The sequence below is a fragment of the Podarcis pityusensis genome, assembly GCF_964106645.2.
Source record: "Podarcis pityusensis genome assembly, chromosome: 2".
In the NCBI taxonomy this organism is placed as follows: domain Eukaryota; kingdom Metazoa; phylum Chordata; class Lepidosauria; order Squamata; family Lacertidae; genus Podarcis; species Podarcis pityusensis.
The window spans coordinates 101852853-101874362 of record NC_138029.1 but is presented as its reverse complement, the minus strand read 5'-3'; the positions used below and the strand labels follow the sequence as shown (position 1 = coordinate 101874362).

Genomic DNA, 21510 nt, shown 5'->3' with positions numbered 1-21510 from the left:
AAATTGGCTTTTTCCCCTATTATGTTTTTTTTGTAATTTTACTGGTGTTAGCCGCCCTGAGCCCGACTTTGGCTGGGGAGGGCGGGGTATAAATAAATTATTATTATTATTATTATTATTATTATTATTATTATTATCTCAGTTTGTGAGTTGTTGGAGAAGAGCTATAGTTCAGTGGTAGAGCATCTGCTTTGCATGTAGAACATCCCAGGTTCCCAGTATCTCCAGGTGGGAGAGACTCTTTCCTGCAACCCTGGAGACCTGCTGACAGCCAGTGCGGACAATGCTGAGCTAGATGGACAATGGCCTGAGTCAGGAGAAAGCAGTTTCCTATGTTCCCACAAAAGATTCAAAGGAACTTACAAAAATTAAAAATCCAACACAAAGTAAAATGCTGAAAACATTATTAAGGGGGTCACACAATAAAGCACATCCGCCTATGTCCCCCCACGGACTCAACTACCAAATATCCCCCCCCCCCCAGTGTTAGAAACCGAGATATGAAAGCTAAGAGCTAAATGGCACCTTAAACCTAGGTTATGGGCGCAGCAATGGAGTGCCTATGCACACTTTTTTAGTAACAAGAATACAAAGCTGAAAATGAATGAACTGTTCATTTTTCACATGGCCTAGTCCTTCCCCTGCCCACCCCCCTAATGTTTTTAAGAGGGTCTCTTTTCCAGTCTTCAGAGAGTGGATGGAAGCGGGGAGGCAGAAAAAGGTCCCCCTTTCCTTCCACTCTTCAGTTTTAATCTGAAATCTTAGGTGCAGTACTGTGCCCAGAGCTCAGAAACTGCTCACGTTAATGAAATTCCCTGTCGCAAAATGCACCTAGAACAATGGGAGTTTCGAACACTGATTCCTCCCCCCCCCCCCAAAAAAAATTCAACCGCTGCAGAAAATTAATACTCAAAAATGCCTGGAGAAATAAAAGGCGATTGATGGGGGGGGGGGGGGGAGACGACCAAGCAAACAAAATGCCAGCATTGGTCCATCGTTCCGAAGACAGGGGGCCACTACTGAAAAGCCTGGCAAATATGTATAGTACTGTAAAATACATTAAAAAGGCAAAATTCTATGTCAAGCTACAGAGGAAGGTTAAAGCTTGAATTTACATGCCACAGTGGAGGATTCCTACAGCCAATGTTAGATCCATCTGCCTTTGACTGTCCCATTTAGAGAGACTGGACTGAATGCGACATCTCTCATCCCATGCCTGCATGATGAACGTGTGGGGGGAAAGCAGGATCATGCCCTTGGACCTTGTCTCTCAACTTCTGCTCATTCAGTATTAGCGTGCAAATTTATGCACACACAATTCTTTTCACATAAATGCTGAACATATGAGAAGTGGGAAGAGGGGAGGGGAGAGAGGGCAGGCATGATCCTGCTGCCCTCCATGTGTTCAAAAAGAAAAACATATAGAGGTGTAGGGTGGGCAGGGAAGTCTATATGCCCCTTCCATCTTAAACAATCACACCATACAGTATATCCAGGAGAGAAGCAGCTTTAATAAACTGGAAAATAAAATCCAATAAAATCCAGATCAACCCCCTTATCCATCAAGCTCAGTACTTTCAGGTGACAACTATACAAGGCCTCTTGCAGAGGTCAGTCTCAGTTTTGTTACTTGGAGAGGGTGATAATTGAACTGGTGCCTTCTGAAGGCAATGCACGTGTCCTACCACTGAGCTATGATTCCCCTCCCTTAAAACAACCACAACACCCAGATGTTTATTAACAGCCATAGTTGTTGGTGCAAAAAGTAGGATGTCACACCTTACCTGTCCCCAGTCTCCTGTTTTCCACTTTGGGCACCTGCCACCTCTACACTTTCTTTGCACATTCGGTTTAGCCAGGTGTTTGCAAAGATTGTTTTCTAAATGTGTCCCATCCTTCGACAAGCAATAAACTTCTCGATACTTCTGCCCTCGTCCACAAGAGACAGAACACTGAAATGTAAAGGTAAAGACAAATATATCTTATACAGCTAGTTTTGCGGCCTTCCACATGTTTAGCGAAAAATACAGCATAAGACTATTTGGGTGTTAAGTGAGCAAGGAAGTGGATTTCATGTCCCCCACTCAGAGAACTAGAGAGAACAGAGTACCCTGAGGCTGCTTAGCAATAATAATAAGGAATAGCTGTCACTCAACCTCTACCTCCCCAGGTGTCTCCCTATCAACCTTCCCATAAATACGGCACAGGTCATTATCCCAAAGCATAGCAAAGGAGAAGGACAGAGAAGTGGCAACTGAGGAGATTTGGTGAAAAAAACCCTACCTCTTCCACACTATATTTTCAGATCTTTTGTGCTATTTTTCTAGAAAAAGAGGTCCTGGAACTCACCACGAATGCCTCCCTTGTTCTCTTATAATGGCAATGGCGCCTACCTGAGAGGTGCCGGAACTGAGTTCCAGTGAGTTCCGTCTGAAAAAAAGCCCTGGTTGTAGGTCTTTTTACCAAAATTACTGCTGTGAATATAAACATTTTGTGTCAAACTTAACGGGCATTTCGATATTCTCTAGAAAGTTCTGAAATGCAACATTTTCATTTTTATTTTAAATTTTTAAGATTAGCAAAGGAGCAATGATGAGGGAACACAACTGAACTGCATGGCTTTGTGAGTAGCTAGGACTAAGGAGTGACTCTGAAAAAAAGTTTGGTGAAGCAAAGATTGTTATTAGGGGAGCAAGAGTTTTGCTGTACATGTTAAATGCAAACATAGCATGAGAATGAAGACTGAAATATATTGAGGAACTGTGGTGGTGGAGAAGGTAGGAAAAAATATTTGGGGCAAGCTGCCACCCCTCACTATCAGGGGTGACAGGAATCAGTTCTTTACACTTCTATATTATGCTAGAATTGGGGTGTTGGGGGGGGGGAGGAGCTCCTTAAGTCCAAATAAGAACATGAAAAGCAATTGGACAGAACACAGGAAGGATTAACAGTGCAATCCTAACCAAGTTCATCCAAACATTGTCAATCATGTGTGACAGGCAGAAATGGGGAGCAACACACTCGCTCTCCGGCTTCTATTGCATTTCTGGTCTACACCCATTGGAGGGTGACTGCTGTGTACGCTCCCTCTGCATTTTCTAAATCTTCTGGGGAAATCTACCTAACTAAGCTGGCTCCCCACTACAGATGGTCACCTTCCAATTCATGGCAAACATTGGGAATGCAACTGATCCAGTGGGATAAGAATGTTTGCCCCCTTTTCCTCCTCCATACCACGGTTTACCCCAAAGCATGCTGGGAAACAGTGTTGAGGGTAGAAATGCCTCAGTCAGTTCCGTACAAACATACCAGTTGACTTGCTAGCAATACTATGATAGACGCTTCTGCCAGCAGCCTCAGTGGTCACTGCTGCCTCCAGCAGTGATGGAGAAATGTGCCAGAAGCAGGAAGATTAGATGTTAACTGAGTGAGATGTATGAACTGAATGAAAAGTAAACAAGGAATTGATTCTGTGTTACTTAAGTATATTGTTTTGTTATACAAGCGGGCATCATCGTGGAAACTGTAAAGATCTCCTGCAGGAGCAATTCAAAGGTGCTGGATTATATAAACAGTAAAGAGCTGCGGAACTTTGTTGGAAGTACAAATAGTCCTGAATAGCAGGTCATGGAATAAAATTAGTTGGATAACTAGCCTGACATATTTTGGCACATAATTTTCACCTTCTGTTTTGCAGAAACCTGTCTTTTAAGGACCGTAACAACAGAAGGAAGGACAACTACAAATATTTAATATTGAAAATGTTACCAGTGCTGCCTTTTAAAGTGTGGGTTGGTGGCTTGCTGCTGCTTGTTAATTACACGTGTATTTAACCAGAAGGGGTTCAGTATTTTTTACACTTTATGTAGCCAGCTCCAAAGAAGGCAAAGCGGGCACAACAGGACATTACAAGCCCAAGCAAAAAGCAAACCAGCAGGTGTGTTGGCTGCAAGCTTTGTAGTAAAGCAACAAATTTCAACCTCCTTCTGCAGGTTCATTGAACTTTTACAAATGTGACCACTTCTGGCATGTGGGCCCCTGAACCATTTTGATTTTAGATTAGTCTCCACCAAAAGATTTAGGAATCAAAAGGGGTCTGGAAGCACAACAAGAATTTAATATGACAGTTCCTTGCTGAACGGGCCTCTTACTCAGCATGACGCAGGGAGAGATTCAATTTCGATTTCTTCATTACATGTTAAACAAGTCATTACATGTTATATCACACACAATGTCAGCTTAATCCTTTAGCACAAACACATTCTGTGGTGATCTTTCGAAAGTAACACTCTCCTGTTTTCTTTTCAGAGCTGAATCGATGGAGGAGGATGCAGACCACTAACATCTAACAGGCCTCTCAGCTCTTCTTTTGATTTATAGAAGCCTCGTTCTGTGCAGGGCTTTAAATTGCAATTATGCGCGTGCCCCCAAGCATTTAGATTCCTGCATTGCAGGGGGTTGGACTAGATGACCCTTGGGGTCCCTTCCAACTCTACAATTCTTTGGTTCTATACCCCCACCCCACCCCCAAAGATTTAAGGTAGCTAGAAAGAGGTGGATACAGGAGTTGGGAGAATCCATCATTTTGTCTGGGGATTTAGGAAACCTTCAGATTATCTATTTATCATACTATTAACTGCACCCTAGCCACCTCTTATAATTACAATGCCATTAACGCCAACACATTAAACATTTCCATTCACAAAAAAACCTGGCAACTGCCCTTCACTGGCATATATTTCTGCTACACATGCTCACCCACTTTCCACAAGAAGCCCTGCCAAATTGCACGACAAAGTGATGTCATGACCTTCGGCTATAAGTATTGTAGGGTTGGCAGAGTAGCTCTCCTCTTGCTTTGCTCCCGTCTAAATGCTCATTTGCTACTGGTGGGATGATATTAATATGGCTCTGCTTCTGCAATGTGGAATTAACAGCAATTTGGATAAGGGATTATTGCACAAAACAGTTGCAGAAGCAGAAACACACATTGCAGATATTTTACTTGATATAAAGTTCATGTAACACAAAGGCGGGGAACTGGGAGAGGCCATCGTGGCCTGCGCTTCAAATGTGGCTCTCAGAAGACTTCCATCTAGCCTCTCCTCCTTGGCATCCAATTTTATCTGCTGGGACCCCATTCTACCTTGGGACCACAACAGGGGTTGGGGGAGGGTTAAAGCAGTGTTAAAAATTGAGATAGGAAAGCTAAGAGCTAAATGGCATGGAACGTCTATAGGCACACATTTTTTAATAACAAGAATACAAAGCAGAAAATGAATGAACTGCAGCTAAAATATTATGTTCATTTTTCACACGGTCTAGTCCTTCCCCTGCCCACCCGCTAATATTCTTAAGAGCCTCTCTTCTCCAATCTTCAGAGAGTAGCTGGAAGTGGGGAGGCAGAAAAAGGTCCTCCTTTCCTTCCACTCTGCAGTTTTAATCTGAAATTTTAGGTCCAGAGCTCACGCTAATGAAATGCCCTGTCGCAAAATGTGCCTAGGACAATGGGGTTTTTGAACACTGGTTTAAAGCCCTCTTGTTCTTCACACTATGGTCCACATCTGCACTGGACCCCTGCTTCCTACAATTTGCATTGTGGAGAGGAACTCCCATTGGAGAGAATGGAGGGTGTGTCTGCCCCCAGTAGTTTGGCAAAGGGTTAAAGTCGTCCCACTACCATGCCAGGACCCTTTGCATTGGAGGGGTTTTTTTTTTGCAATGCAAATTTCAGGTGCGCTGTCAGGGATTATGAATCATCTGATGGATGGGTTGCACTTATGGATAAGGGTGCAAATCACAGTGGGGTGGTCCTGCTCATTTTGACTCCAGCCTTACCCACCTGCTGGCATGCTGCCCCCAACACATTACCCCCATGGGGATGTGCCTTAAAGAGAAAAACAATTCCCCAATCCTGATCTGACCGTTTAACCTAAAGACAGGCCCAGATTTTTATTTTTATAAAATGTTCATACCATTTTCAACACAACATTATTTTCCTAATTATAAAAAGACAGACAACAAAACAGCACATACATTTAAAAAAAGCAAAACTCAATTTTCTTAAAAAAAAAAAAATATGAGGGGAAGCACCACCAGCAAAATCTTGCCTTCATACCTACCTATGGATCACTCCATAGCAATTAGCCCATTGTTCTGTTTGTGAACTATGTTTATTAATCAACGGAACCACAGAATAAATAATGAAATTAAAGCAAATAACATCAATAATAAGGAACTCAGTTATGCCACATCTACCACATACACATACAGGTGCCAGAGCCATAGTGGTGAAACCATGTTTTGAGTTCTCTATGCAGAGACTAGAAATTTCACCTACTTCCCCCACAATTTTTATTCTGGCATACTCATACACAGTGAGTTCCATCCTGACAGAAATCTATGAGCCACGTTCAGATACAGAAGGCAGTTGTAGAGTTCAGATTGCTATAGCATGTGGTTGACTTTGCATGGGTCATACAAAGAGGCCAAACAATCTCCTCTTGATGTTATATTTTTCTTTCATGAACTTCTCATGTCACTGGCTGACTCTAAGTCCTGTTTTTACAGCTGCAAACTACACGTCCTGTTTGTAACTTCCATCTCTAACAATTCCACAGTGAGGCAAGATTTGACCCTGGGCTTCTTGAATACACAGAAAAGAAGAACAGAGCAATTGCCTCTCTGGTTATATCTGTTTGAACTGAAGGGTTTACAATCTCTTTCTGATACTCAACTGCCTTGCTCTAAGCTCTATGAACTTGAGAGAAAGGTTCTCTATCAATTTCATTTGAGGAACTCAAGTAAGTCACTCCACTGACCTCTTCCTTATGCCAGTTAGTTGGTATAGATATTAAAGGTCAATTTCAACTCTACTTACTCATGAAATATGAGTTGCAGAAATAACTTCTGAATGGCCATGACAAGTATATATGAAAATTAACATCCCCCAAGTGCCCCTGCCCTAGGAATATGTGGTAGAGACTTTGAAGAAGGAAAACAAAGCAAGCCAAACTCTCAGCATCGATAGTGAGGATTAAATAAGTAGTAAGACAATTGTCAGCTGAATGTATTAGCACTGACAGCCAACTGTCTTAGAGTAAAGAAAATGAAGATCCAAATCTCTATAGAGCCTCAAAGCCGATACTAAAACAATATCACACAATCTAACTCGCCTATCAAAATTAATGTGGGTATAAAACAACTGCACAACACATTAAAAACTGAAAAATGCCATACAAATCATTAACTCACTTAAGAATCAACACACCTGCCATGGACAATTAATTTCAAATTAAGTTCAAAGTCAAATTCAAACATTCAAAGTAAAAAAAACCCCAACCCCATTCAAGTTTAAAAGTGTGCCTTTTGAACAGTGATGACACAAACTTGTCCAATTGGAGTAGACAACCTCATTTACACTGTGCACTGAATTGTAAAATACATTATGAGCTGCAGAAAGCTATAACTCCTCTGCATGTTTTAGTAATTGTATGTTTTGCATATGGTATTATTATGATGGATGCAAAGCAACAGTGGTGCACATGCTGATTTCTTGATATTCCTATTCTGGAAATGATGACTCCAAAGAAGAGGAACATGAAAAAAATAATGACAGCAGAAGCTTTGGAATTCTGTGCTAAACAAGTTCAGGTTACTAAATTTATCAGATTAGGCACATTTACTTTTATCAAGTTAATATATATGTATTTGATTGTGAGATTTTTGTGGGTTCAACAATGGTAGTATATGGTAATTGGCAGTTATTAGTAATTAGTATTAGGTAATTAGTAATACTTGCTTTCCTTTTTTTAGTCATAGATTTAGGAATGGGCAATATATACAACAAAGCAGAGAGACCAAGACTGAAGGACCCACAGAGGCATGGAAAGCTGTGATGAAAACTACAATATGGCAAGAGAAACACACACAAAACCCCAGACCCTCAAAACGATTTCATTTCTTAGGATTAAAACTGAACTCCAAATATTTCATGATCTTTTAAACCTGCAGGTCTACCAATGCAATCGGAGCTGTCATATGAACTATGAGATCACTGGAAGAGAAATATTTTGTGGTAGGACTGGTCTAAATATTACTCTCCACACACAAGTGCCTGACTGCAGAGGCCTGAATTATTCGATTTCCTCTTTGCAAATTGAACCAACTCTTTGCACAGCTGCTTTATGCAGAGGGCCTGCTTCCATGCTGGAGGCTCTGTGTGGTTGAGTGAATAGTATGACGCTGATTACTCCACTGTGCTATTTCATTGCCACTCTCAGCAAAATGTTATGAACTGAGTGGAGCTAAGTCTACAGGTATTCATTCAAGGTCATTTTCTTGTCATCAGAGTTAATTAAGACAGAGTAGTTATAGCCAGCATGGCCCCTTGGACAGATGAATTTTACATATGGATCTAATAATTTCTTTTTTAATCTGTATTCATTTACAGCCTGGGGCAAGTCAGTGTAGTCCTCAGGCAACAACTCATAAAAATGTGCTAATTTCAACACCACCATCATTATTAATACCATTACTTTCTTTCCATTACAAGGTTCCCGTGATGATAAATGGGTAAGGATTGCAATGTACTGTAAATACTGTCAGAATGCTAATTAATACTATCAGCATCACCTCTGGATTTATATTCAAAATTACTACCCTGGTTTTGGATAACACAGAAAGGCTTGAAAAAAAACTAAAAAAAACCTTTAACTCATTAATAGTCTTAGCCTGCCCAGTCCTAAAGATTTAGCGAGTTTAACAGCATCACCTTATACATGCCTACTCAGAAGTATCCAAAACTGAGTACAATGGAATTTACTCAGAGGTAAGTTCATATAGGCTGCAGCCTAAAACAAACATTGCAACAGAATAGGGGTGGCAAAACTTCTGGAGTTCCACAAGCCTGATTCTTATCCGAATGAGCGCTGTGGACCAAATTTGGAAGGTGGACAGCGCTGGCTGTCAATCACATAGTACATCACATATTTGCTGGTGGGTGGGGCAGCCCCTCGTGGGGTGTGTGTGTGTGTTCCTACTTGGGAGGGGTCCGTTGCCAACCGCACGTGCAGCAGACTGGGGAGCTCATCGAGCATAGTTCTGGCAAGCTACTTGCTTCCCCCCTCCTCACCACTTACACAGAGGGGAGAAAAAGCTATCTTTTGCAAGCGTAAGCAGCCAAGTGGAGAAGCTTTGCTTGCTGCTGTTGCTTGTGAACACCCGGATGAAGGAAGCAGCATCACTCTCCCTTCTCTTTAGCTGATTTGGGGACGGGGTCCAGCTAAGAGATGAGTTTGGTTGTGCAGGAGAGCCCAGTGCTTAGCAAGATGGCTGTCCTGTTGCATCAGCGGCTTCAAAGAGTGCTTTTGAGAAGCTCCTCAAAGCATCCCCCATGGTTGGGAGATGTCTTAGACTGCTTCTCAGAAACATTGTCTGAAGCAGCTTGTGTGCTCCTCCTGTGCAAGAACACAGGAGGCAGCAGGGGGGAAGGTGGAAGAGACTCTTCTGCCACCTGGTTGCAACAGAAGCAAATGAGCTACTTCAAACAGTGCATCTGAGCAGGATTTAATCACTGACCATCAGCTGAGATTAAATCCTGTTGCCATGGCTGTGTGGTTCTGTTCCCTGCTGAGAGCAGGCATGCAGTCAAGTGCGGATTAAGCATTGTCGTCCTGCCCATCAGCTGATGTCTCCATGATGCCAGCTGATGGGCAGGAGGGTGTGGTTTGGCAGGAAAGGCCTGGCAGTCCCAAGACTGGTCCGCAGAGCAGAGGTTCCTCACCCCTGCGATAAGTGGAAAGGTATGGATGCTGGACTCAAGCCAAATAGAGATCACAGCTCAAAAACCAGAAACTTGAATTTAACCTGGAATACTATAATGCTGGGGCATCAGTGTGACAGGTTCCCAGGTACCATTTACGGAGAGGGGGGCAGGCGTTAATTTTAGTAAATAATTTATAGTATGTGCAGTAGTCAATTCATGAAGCCGTCAATGCATGAATAATACGTGCCAGAAATTTGGTGGAGTTTAGCTGTCCTGTCAAGGCAATTAAAAATACGCATTCCTTGCCCTGCAAAATGCAAGCTGGATCCAGGAACACTCCTAGTTGTTGGGCGCTAGAAGGAAGTCATGAGCAGCAGAATTCTGTTCTAAGTTAGTTTATATTCAAAAGCATGTTTGAACTATGCTAGTCTAATTTTTCCCTTAACTTCCCAAGGCAGCTTGTTATATTGCTATAGCTCTTTTGGTTAGAATCACAACCCTGTGAGACTTAAATCAGTTTTGATATACACCAGATTTTTGCTTGCTCCTAAATGAGTTGCTATTTCCCTGGATAACCTTCGTTCATTCACCAGTCATGTGGGCCCCATTCACGGGGTCTCTTTAGCAACCTCTGAAAACAAGGGAACAGTCACACGAATGCCAATTTAAGTTCTTCCGTGTGCTTAAATTCATGTTGATGAAATGGAAAGAGTGTTCACATATTTGACTTGCAAATTTAAAGAGCACTGCATTTTTCAGGTCTGCTATTTCCCCCCACATTTTTAACATTCACCTAGATTTTGAAACCTATTTTTATTTTATTTTTTTCAAAGGCATTTCTAATTCATTTTTAGATAGCCTTGTTTACTCCAGTCACTGCTCTTCACTTTACAAGCCCTATGCCTGGCACTTTGAAATGTGTCAATCACCTCCCGTTATTGTGGTGTTAGATAATTTACCAGCGGGTTGTCCCAGCCACCTATCAAAATTGGTCTGAGGAAGTCAGAGAAATGAAGATTTGTTTCACTAGGCCAAAAAAAGGCTCCCCACCACTGTACCTTGAAAACACAATTTTAGGCCAAGTTAACTATGGCGACAGATATTAAGTGATCTTTCTGCTACAACTGCGCTACTCCTAACATGAAGCCTGTGGTTGTATTCATGAGAAATTCAAAACCATGATTTTGGATGAGTCCCAACAAGCTCAAGAATAGTCTTGGGTTCATTTGCTTCCCTCTCCTCCTTCTCCTGCATCGCTGGAAAGAGGATTTTGATAGAATTCAGTTTCACCTTTAAAAAGTTTTGACTCAATATTGCATTCAAACAAAGCATCCTGGTTTAAATGCACAATGGTGTTTAACAAATCAGCTTTATAACATTATGCTGAGATCCCTTAAGAGTGCAGCTTCTGAAGATCTGTTCACATGAACTCCCCGCCCCCCAAATAAAACAAAGCAACTTTTTAAAACCATGGAAGAGCTCTGCATACAGTGCTGCCTTAGAGATAATTTAACAAGCATTTTGATTGGAAGACCTGCATTTTGACCTTGTTTTTTAAAGATACGTGGGCAAAGCTGGCCTGAATTTTGAACACAAGTGGAACTGTATACAAAGGGCTGAGCCCAATGAACTCATTGAATGAGTGGAATAACTTCTGTTCATGCAATGGAACTTCCCCTTCCCTTCTTCCCCCTTCCAAATCTGCTCTGGGGACTGACTTCACTGGCTGCAAACAAAGATTGGGATGCGTGTGAATATGCCCCAGCTGGACCACACGAGTCCAACTTACCAAAAACTTCATCTGTGTTACCTGCCCTTTCATGTCTAGCTAAATACCAAGCAGCTCTGTACTGTCTGGAACCATTTGCTCCTGTACAAATTGGACCAACTGTTAGCAACTTATTTGCTTATCTGCATAGTTAGGCTCTCAGACATGGAACAGCTCCATGTTCTGGCACCCGATCAGGAGGAAAAGAAGCCAGCAAACTAAATCAGCAAGCCAAATTCTATCAAGTGCTCTGAGGACAGAATAAACCATGTAAAACCATACAAATATTTATTTGGTTTTTAATAAATCAAATATTGCTCATTACATCATAAACCAAATTCTGTTCATAACAACAGAAGTGGTAGCTGTTTTCTGGAGATGATGCTACCCATATTAGGTTAAGTACTTTGCCCTAATCACAAAACAGAGAATTGTGCACTGTAAAAGAATCATAGATTTTAGAGTTGGACAATATTACAAGCCTTAAGATCTGTATTGTTCAACTCATTCATCAGGACCTTCTTCCTCCTGCTATTATAATCTGGACCACGGGGTGCCGGAATCAGACAGCAAGTTTGCTGAACAGGACGGATCATTAGTTGCAGTTTCCCCTCAATACCAGCTAACTCAACATTTATTTCTGAAGAATTTGCTTCTGGTGCATTATTTATAGTGTATCAGTTAAAAAGAATCTACTTCCAATAGTGCACTGTGAAAATTCATGAGCTTGGAGCACATATACTTCTACATCACAGAGTCCTATACGTTTAAAGACATAAGACACAATTCATTTAATGGACCCTGACAGTGCTCCCACTTGCACCATGGGACTATTTTCTTTTCTTTTTATAGCACCCTTCACCACAAGGTCTCAGGGCGGTGCACAGGATAAAAATACAAGGTAAAAGCACAAATAAATAGCTAAAACAACAAAAACAACCAAACCCTCCCTCCCACTTCCTTACCCTTCTCCCCTGTGCCTCCCTGAAATTGGGGGGTGGGAGAAACCCCAGAGGGAATTGTTCCATTTGGGAAGCTGTAACGCTTGTGCAGTGGCGCTGTGGGTTAAACCACAGAGCCTAGGGCTTGCTGATCAGAAGGATGGCGGTTCGAATCCCCGCGACGGGGTGAGCTCCCGTTGCTCGGTCCCCGCTCCTGTCAACCTAGCAGTTCGAAAGCACGTCAAAGTGCAAGTAGATAAATAGGCTCCGGCGGGAAGGTAAACGGCGTTTCTGTGTGCTGCTCTGGTTTGCCAGAAGTGGCTTAGTCATGCTGGCCACATAACCTGGAAGCTGTACGCCGGCTCCCTCGGCCAATAAAGCGAGATGAGCGCCGCAACCCCAGAGTCGGTCACGACTTGACCTAATGGTCAGGGGTCCCTCTACCTCTAACGTTTGTGTAGACACAAGGTCTGACGCAGTGTGACATTGAATTCCACCCATCATACATACATATTCAATCCTTAACGGGGGTAAAAATCTGGACAGGTTTTTAGAATTTGCTGTAGCCATTCCAGCTCAAAGACTAGACATTTCATCAACCACGTAGGGCTCCTATAAGGGAACATGTTATTAAATCACTACCTGTGGAATCAGTACTTTGGGGAAAGACAGATGTTTCCTTAACTAGAAAAGCCACAGTAGAGCCACATGCTATTAAGTATCCTACTGCGGCTTTTGGATTGCTTCCAACGAAACAACATGGCATCCTTTTGTATCCTTAAACAGAAGTTGCCATGGCCACGTTTTCTTTGCTATCCCCTCACATTCTCTGGTAGCAGGATCTTTCTGGAGTCAAGACATTGTATGGCGTCAATGGAATAACTTAAGTAACATTCTTCTAGGCAACACCACACTCCAATTTGTATCTGCTATTCTCCCTTCTCCTCCAGATTTGTGTAACTAACACTGCTACTTATGCAAACTTCAAATTTCCCAGTATGTTTGATGACATCCGGACCCTTTGGAAAAATTGCATACATTTCCACATTTTGAAAACCAGCTGAAGATCTTTATAACAGATATGACAAGTACTAGTCCCATACCTCCACAGGATGCCCATCTTGTTAGGAAAAGGGATAGCAATATTTTTTATTTTTTTTAAAGCAAACCAGTAAAGCACTTACTTTATAGGTTTCGGCTAAATCGAAGTTAAACACACTCAGCAATTATGCCTTCCTCGCTTGAGGACTCTCTCCCTAATGAATTTCGAAGTAGAAGAGAAACTGGGTAGTTATGCACCAAATTACTAGGCACCAGTAACAGGGTTAGATTGCAGACTTAGGAGCTCTCTGGAAGAAGGAAAGAGAAAATTGTCTAATTCTCATGGGCATTTTAGTGCAGGAAACCCATGAAGAAATAAAAATGAAGAGAGACCAAGAGCAATGTGTTGAAAGAATGTGTAAGCAATGCCTCCAGACACTGGCGCTATTGTAGAATGAAAAAATTACCTAGGGAGTAAAGGAGTTTCAGCTTATGAAGTAGTGTTAGAAAATAATTTTGTTCCTGCTCTCTTTCGGGTCCCCTGGGAAAAGAGCAATCATCAGAGTGGCCCCTTCAGGGCTTGCCAGTCCATGTCTGAAGCACCCTAGCATATTCAGGTATTTCTTGCATATATGCAGCCATCTCATGGGCATGGCTGTTAATAATGTTAAGAGGAGACTCTTGAGAGTCCCAGGGACTGCAAAAAGATCAAACATATCCATTCTTAAGGAAATCAGCCCTGAGTGCTCACTGGAAAGACAGATCATGAAGCTGAGGCTCCAATACTTTGGCCACCTCATGGGAAGAGAAGACTCCCTGGAAAAGACCCTGATGTTGGGAAAGATGGAGGGCACAAGGAGAAGGGGACGACAGAGGACGAGATGGTTGGACAGTGTTCTCGAAGCTACCAGCATGAGTTTGACCAAACTGTGGGAGGCAGTAGAAGACAGGAGTGCCTGGCGTGCTCTGGTCCAGGGGGTCACAAAGAGTCGGACACAACTAAACTACAAAACAACAACAACATGCAGCCATCATTACGCCCAAGGACGGCAGCTGCAAACTGCTTCCGTTCTGGGATCAGGCCCTCAGTTTACGGCACTGAGAAATTCAAAACATGATGTGCAGAATTATTAGGCAAGGAACTGAATATAAAAGGTAAAGGGCAATTTATGTCCCCATACAAACACTTGAGGTTGTTCACTAAACTGCTAGTGAGGATAAACTACCAAGCTGTAGGGCTCACTAGGGCTAACGGCTTTTAAAAAGAGGCAGGTTAAAATATTTGGGTCCAGCCCCTGGCATTTGCAGTTGAAGGATATCGGATTGCAAAGCCAGGAATGCTGGAGACCCAACTAGAGCCACGGCCAGGAAGAGTAGAAAATTCAGAGCTCAATGGAGCAATGGCCCGACTCAAAAAAGACAGCTTCCTATTTGCCAGTGTTAGAAAAAGAATTGCAAATCTATTGGTAGGTATAGCTATGACCTCTGCGGGCGTCATATAACCACTGGAAATATATAGTCCCAACATTCTTATTTCACTGGGGCTGCTCAGGCCCATGCCACAAGAACTTCCACTATGCGTTAGGACTCTCTCTCTCTTGCCAATGCTTCAGAGTGGATCTGCACAGGGGCAGCCTGTCCTGTCTCGCCACCTGAGGAGAAACGGGGAGGTGCCACCCCCACCAAAGCCACGCTTACCAGGGTCACATGCCTGTTGCAGCTTCTGGCAATACTCTGTGGAGCTCTCATGAGATCTCACAGAGCTATCACAAGAGTTCCACAAGATTTCGCTGGAAGCTGCCGCCACTTCTCCTCACTTCTCTGGTGGCGGCGGGCGGGCTGCCACCCCACAGGATTCTGACACCTGAGGCAGCTGCCTCAGGTCAATTCATGGCCAAGCCCGGTCCTGGATCTGCATGTTCTCTTAATACACTGAAGCCCAAGCATGTGATACCTGCCACAGTCTATAAAAGTCTACAAGCAGGAGTTTCATTTCCAGTCCTGGTTCCTAGGGACAACTTATCTCTATACATAGGAGGTTTTTTTGCGTGTGACATTACTCACCAATATAGAGTACTGGCACCTCTCTTTTTTTGCTGCCCATGGCGGCCATTTTGTGCTGGCATCCACAACACTTTTATCAATGAGTACAAGCACCTCACTTTTAACAAAAAAGAAGAAAAAGCACTGCCTCTATGGCCTAACTTACATGACCTATTCAGATGTACACCCACAGCTGATTAGAGGGACAGAGTCATCCATTATATAACAATAATGATAATAATACCCTGTCCATCTGGCTGGGTTTCCCCAGCCACTCTGGGCGGCTTACAGCATATCTAAAAACATAATAGAAACATCAAGTGTTAAAAACCTCCCAATACTTCAGATGTCTTTTGAAAGTTGTGAAATTCTTAATCACCTTGACATCTGAAGGGAGGGCGTTCCACAGGGAGGGTGCCACTACTGAGAAGGCCCTCTGCCTGGGCAAAGAAATGCAGAGTTCAAGCATGTTAAGGACAAACATGAATCTCTCCCAGAAGGTTTGTTAACAGTAATTGCATTTACTTGCTCTTCCCTAAATGGAAAATGGGTTCATAAACAAATATATTCAATGAGGGCAATATCCAACAAAGTCATAATCAGAAAAGAGCCACAGAGTAGAAATACTTAAGTACCAAGTCCATTGATGGTCCATAAAGGCTTAATGTTGAATATGACTAATGTTAAGCTTGGGCAAGAGACAAAGGATGACATTCGTAAATCCTTGCTGATGCCTCAGATGTACAAAGGAATAATGTGAGATGGAAAGAACCTGAGTGGCACAGGGAATCAAGCACCACTCCTAGACCCTCAGGTAGAAACAATATGTGAACTCACTTCAAATTTCTGATTCATTTAAGCATTCAATAAATTATTTAAAGCTATGTCATGTGGAATACTTTGTATCTGGGAGCCAATTCCTCAGTGTCTTGATAAATGGCAGCCATATGTATACATTGCTTTTTTTTTGCTTGCAAAAAATAAAATAAAAATTGTGGTAGATGGGAAATGCATGCTTGGGTGCATTTTCGGAGGTAAAAATCAGACTGCGGAATAACTTAAGATACTCAGCAAAAGAATGTAGCAAAAGAAAAACAGACGGCAGTGCTTTGCTCACTAGAACAGGAAAAAGCAACAATGCTGTGCTAACAGCCATTGCATCTTGGGTGTAATGAGGCCGAATGAGAACCACAGCTTAACTACAGAGCAGTTTTCTGCAGGAGCGAAAGTCCCAAATTAGGACCCCCCCCCCCAGCATCTCCAGGCAGAGTTAGGAAAGAGTCGCGTGTGAGAGATGCTGCTAACCGATGTGCACAGTAATGATTTAGAAGGACCAATGGTCTTAAAGGGCCTAAGACTGCTTCCTATGTTCTTCCTAACAAAGAAGCAAGTAAATAAAACTAATTCTGTCCTGTCTTTTCTGGCTGAGCGTTAAGACTATAATCCTAAGCATACAGGAAGGAAGGGCTGACACACAAGTTCGATTTAGCATGCTGAAAGCAGCTGTGACACTCAGTGCTATGCGCATGAACACATATTGTATAGAGCACATATTGTTCTAAACGAATCAGGCATGCCCGGTGGAGTAATTTCATCAAAGTAAGAATAACAATAATTACTAAATATAGCTTTGTCACTGCTTCTATGTGATCAGGCCCTACAGGGGCCTGGTAATGTTTGTGTACAGGAATGATGTGGAATGGTTTGGTAATGTTGGTACTTTTCAGTTCCTCAGGAGGCAGTGTTGTGGTAAATAACTATGAGCTTTTGCTCATGGCCTTTGGTCCCTGCTGCTTTCTGGTGCAGATGGGACCTGGCCACGTAAACTGATCAACAATGGTCATGTACAAATAGAGATATAAAGAACGGGGATGGAAGGATGACCCAGGGAAAACCCAGGGTTTTTTTTTCCTTTTCTGTTTTTAGTCCTTTTAATCTCTAGTACAAAGTGTCTCTAATTCCCACTGATTTAGTTGAACGTTACCAAGTGAATATGCTCAGCACTGTCGATTTAGGAGTCAATGCTAAACATGGTTTAACTGGCAGGAAGTCCAACAGCTTTTAAAGGAAGTCACTTCCTGATAAGGATGTTCAGTATACCAAGAGCTGACTCAAGTTAACAGTTTTCCAAGTGAGAACATGATTCAGTCAGTTCGGTTTATCTCTCAGTTGAAGTTTGGTTCCTGCCAAGCTACTGTGAATGATATGCAGTGTATGTCAATTACCTGCCACTTAAGGTATGCCCTCTGGGTCTTCAGCCAACATTGACAAATTTATGAGCAACACGCTGGAGAAAAAATTGCCTCCGTCTATTACAGATTAAGCGACACCTTATTTTAAGTCACCCAAACAGAAATATGAAGAATATTTGCAGGGCTCTCTGTATGGCTGTATGGCTCCTTCAAACGTCACCATGTCTGACACAACAGTCTCTGTGCTTTCGACTCATATCCCACAGGAGAGATAACAGGGAAGCCAAAACAACCCATAATAAACACCATAATCAAAACTGAAACCTCGCCTCAGTCCCATCAATTTATGCAGGAAGGTATACCCGGTTATTTGCAAGATACTCACTGGCAATGCTGCTCAAAGATCAGATCTATACTCTGTTCCATGGATCAGTTAAAACAGATACAAATATATGGGGCTGGTGGGAACTTGCTCATCCTATAGCCTTTAAGCACATACACGAAGATGGAGCAATAGACAAACATTTAAGAACATAAGAAGAGCCTGCTTGATCAGGCCAGGGGTCTATTTAGTCCAACATCCTGTTCTCACAGTGGCCACCCCAGGCACCTGTGGGAATACCTCAAGCAGGAAGCCCTCAAACACTCTACACTCCTGTGGTTTCCAGCAACTGGTATTCAGTAGTGCAGTGGTGGCCAAACTTGGCCCTCCAGCTGTTTGGGGACTACAATTCCCATCATCCCTGATCACTGGTCCTGTTAGCTACTGTGGAGCTTACTATTTCTTACTTTCTTGGAAAGGAATAAAGATCAACAATACAGTCGTACCTCAGAAGTCGAACAGAGTCCGCTCCGGAAGTCCGTTCAACTTCCGAAACGTTTGATTTCCAAAGCACGGCTTCTGATTGGCTGCAGGAACCTCCTGCAGCCAATCGGAAGCCACGGAAGCCCCATCGGACGTTTGAAAAGTGGAACACTCACTTCCAGTTTTCAATCGTTTGGGAGCCGGAACGTTCAACTCCCAAGGCGTTTGGGAGCCAAGGTACAACTGTACAAGAGCTAGTATAAGTGCCTCTACTCAAGCTGTGATCTTGGGCATGCACAATTTGTGACCCATCAAGTTGCACACAGCCTGCCAGAAATGGCCGGGGGGGGGGGGTCTGTCCTCCTGCAGCAGCTCCTGTGTTAATCGTGGCCAGCAAAACCAGGCGGTGTTCATACCCGCAAATGGGCCACGAGACACAGCCCATAGCCTACGCTCAACTTATTGGGTCTCAAAAGGCCTACCCTGGCTGCTAAAGCACTTGCCAAAAAAACAGACCAGAAACATTTCGCATTTGGATCAACGTGGATTGTGTGAACATTCCCATGCAAACGATTTCTGTTGACTGGAATGACCTGATAATACTTTTAACACAAACATAGTCTTTTTCGAGTGTTATGGGAATGCCAACATGAATAGAGGCCATGAGGATGCCCCCATCTGCCAACTTTGAGCTTTTCTCCATTCACCTGGAAGGAGATCTCTATGCATGTTCAGCGGAACACAAACAGAAGTCTGATAACACAAGATTCTCTTGACAATTGGAGGAAAGCTTCTAAGCACGCCCGGATGAACGCACTTAGAAGCCCTCTTCCAACCTTCCTGTTCAATGCCAAAATGGATGGAGAGGTTTGGGGTGGGGCACACGGACACGACTTGTGCCGCCATTTTGAGTGTTCACAGCCTTTCACATTAGCACATATGTTAGAACAGTAATTGGCGCAACAACCCAGTGGGGGGGGGTCAGTACTATTACCACAAATGGAGGAGAGACAGTGGTTTGTGTAAGTGCATTCATCAAAGAGACAGAATCTGAAGCCCAAAGTTTGGAGAGAAATTAAACGTTGTACCTCCCTCCGGGTATAGGGCGGTATATAAATTCAATAAATAATAATAAAATAAAATAATAATCTGATTGTTATGCCAGCACAAATATTTCGGCCAGAGGGAACGCTCTCCACTATCTTCCCCTCACACCAGGTTCTGGGGGCTCCTACAAACTCCCAGAGTGGATTGTGGGGGAGCGAGAGGGAAGAAAGAGAGGAAGAGGTCCCACTGTGCAACGGGACTTGTTGTGTGGGCTGCCACTGGAACCTACTTAGCTAAATCCGGACCTCAGTTTTTGAACCATGGCACCACGCTAGCTCTGCATTCTGTCAGCTTGAATGAACCTGCCATGAGGCTATAAAGTATAGTGGTCTTTTGAACACTTAGCCTTTGCATGCAAATTCATGTTTATATTACTTCATTATGTAACGGATCAGTTCTGCTGCAGCAGACCTAAAGCAGAGCCTACCGATCTTGTGTTCAGAAAATAAATACGCCTCATGACTCTATGATTGTCAAAGCCAAGAAATCATTCTGCGAAACGTATTGATGATTACATTCTACTTTTAATTTCTCTGTCTCCTTTGCCCAGCATTCAAACATTGTAAATGCAACGCGACATTTTTATAAAATTAAATAACAATAGTTGAAAAATAAATACACTTCATTAACATAAATACATAAAGAGATCCATTCTGCTGAAGAAAAAAAAGCTTCAGTCAATACTATACTCTTGTTTCAAAAGTGTCCAAAAACATGGAAGCGACACTCCATCTGGGACAGACGAAGTAGAAACATTTACAGCAGAAAGGTGGTGATAAATGTCAGAGCCAGGAGAAAGTGTGTGGCAACACGAAACAAAAAGACAACTTCTTTTTGTCCTCTACTACCTACAGCAGTAGCACATGGTTTCAAAACGAGGTAGACAAACATCATTGGTTGAATTTTTCAGGTGAAGCGAGAAATCTTAAGTTTAAGCTCATTTATCAGTGTTTTAGTTTTGTCTTCACTCAGCACCATTTGTATCATCGGCCATCTAAACTGTAAGCAGCTTAAAGTAAGTTTGTGTGAAATTTATGTACTTTTTTCACACTCTCTCTCTTTAAAAAAAATAAATCATGATTTGCAAATAAAGTGGCTCAGCCCTGCAGACCTTTTCTCTGGGGGATTTTTCATCTGGACGGATGGCTGGAATTTAATAAGGAACTCTGAATGCTCGAATCACAAGACTCCCCACTGAAGAGCCAAAGACCATTTGTGTTAAGAACAGGAGGACAGTTTACTGTTCCATGCATCATTTCAAAAGAGTGGGGGGAAGATCTGAACCTGGAACTACTTTTGCATTGAGCAGCACACCCAGAACTTAGTTCAGTTCTGATACTACCTGCCCTTTCACTTTCGGACCTTGCATGGTGAGTGGGCAGCAGAAGAGAATGGGCCAAGAGATTGCAGTTGTATTGTGCTGTGTGTGTGTGTGTGTCAAGAAAGAGCAAGAGGACACAGATATGCAACTTAGGGCACATGTTACTTCTGCACCACAGAGTCTTGTCCATTTCAGGATCTGGCAAGCTTTCATTTGTGCACGTTAAGCCGTGCGCTGTGCACGAGACTTTATAAACTACGTTGATTACATTTTTATGGCAAGTTAGCAGACATTTGTGTTGTTGTTGTTTAAAAAAACTGCAGCACTACATTTAACTACACTTTGTACCAACAATTTAGATGTTTAGATGTCTAGTTCTCAGAGCTGTTTATATATAAAAAAGATGAAAATATCATTTGGGTTTATCCTATACACACAAACACACACAGAGAGAGATAGAAGTATGCTTACTTTTGGAAGTGCTTCCCTGATTCTTTTTAAAACAACATAATGGGAACTGTGGCCT

General features: G+C 42.6%; 1 protein-coding gene and 1 long non-coding RNA gene across 6 annotated transcripts in view; one reads left to right on the top strand and one right to left on the bottom strand.

Moving 5' to 3' along the window:
* The window catches only part of LOC308471674, a 49767-nt gene extending 40458 nt beyond the window's left edge, over nt 1-9309 (top strand). The window contains exons 6-7 of the long non-coding RNA XR_013983059.1: nt 4309-6803; nt 7816-9309. This is a non-coding gene — a long non-coding RNA (uncharacterized lncRNA). The remainder of the gene's footprint in view (nt 1-4308; nt 6804-7815) is intronic.
* The window catches only part of ADAMTS9 (ADAM metallopeptidase with thrombospondin type 1 motif 9), a 140967-nt gene that overhangs the window by 35726 nt on the left and 83731 nt on the right, over nt 1-21510 (bottom strand). For 4 of the 5 annotated variants that reach the window (XM_080995586.1, XM_080995582.1, XM_080995583.1 and 1 more), the window contains one exon: nt 1785-1952. The exons of the other annotated variant lie outside the window; for it this stretch is intronic. In XM_080995586.1, the coding sequence (XP_080851712.1) occupies nt 1785-1952 (168 nt within the window). The remainder of the gene's footprint in view (nt 1-1784; nt 1953-21510) is intronic. 5 annotated transcript variants of the gene reach the window in all.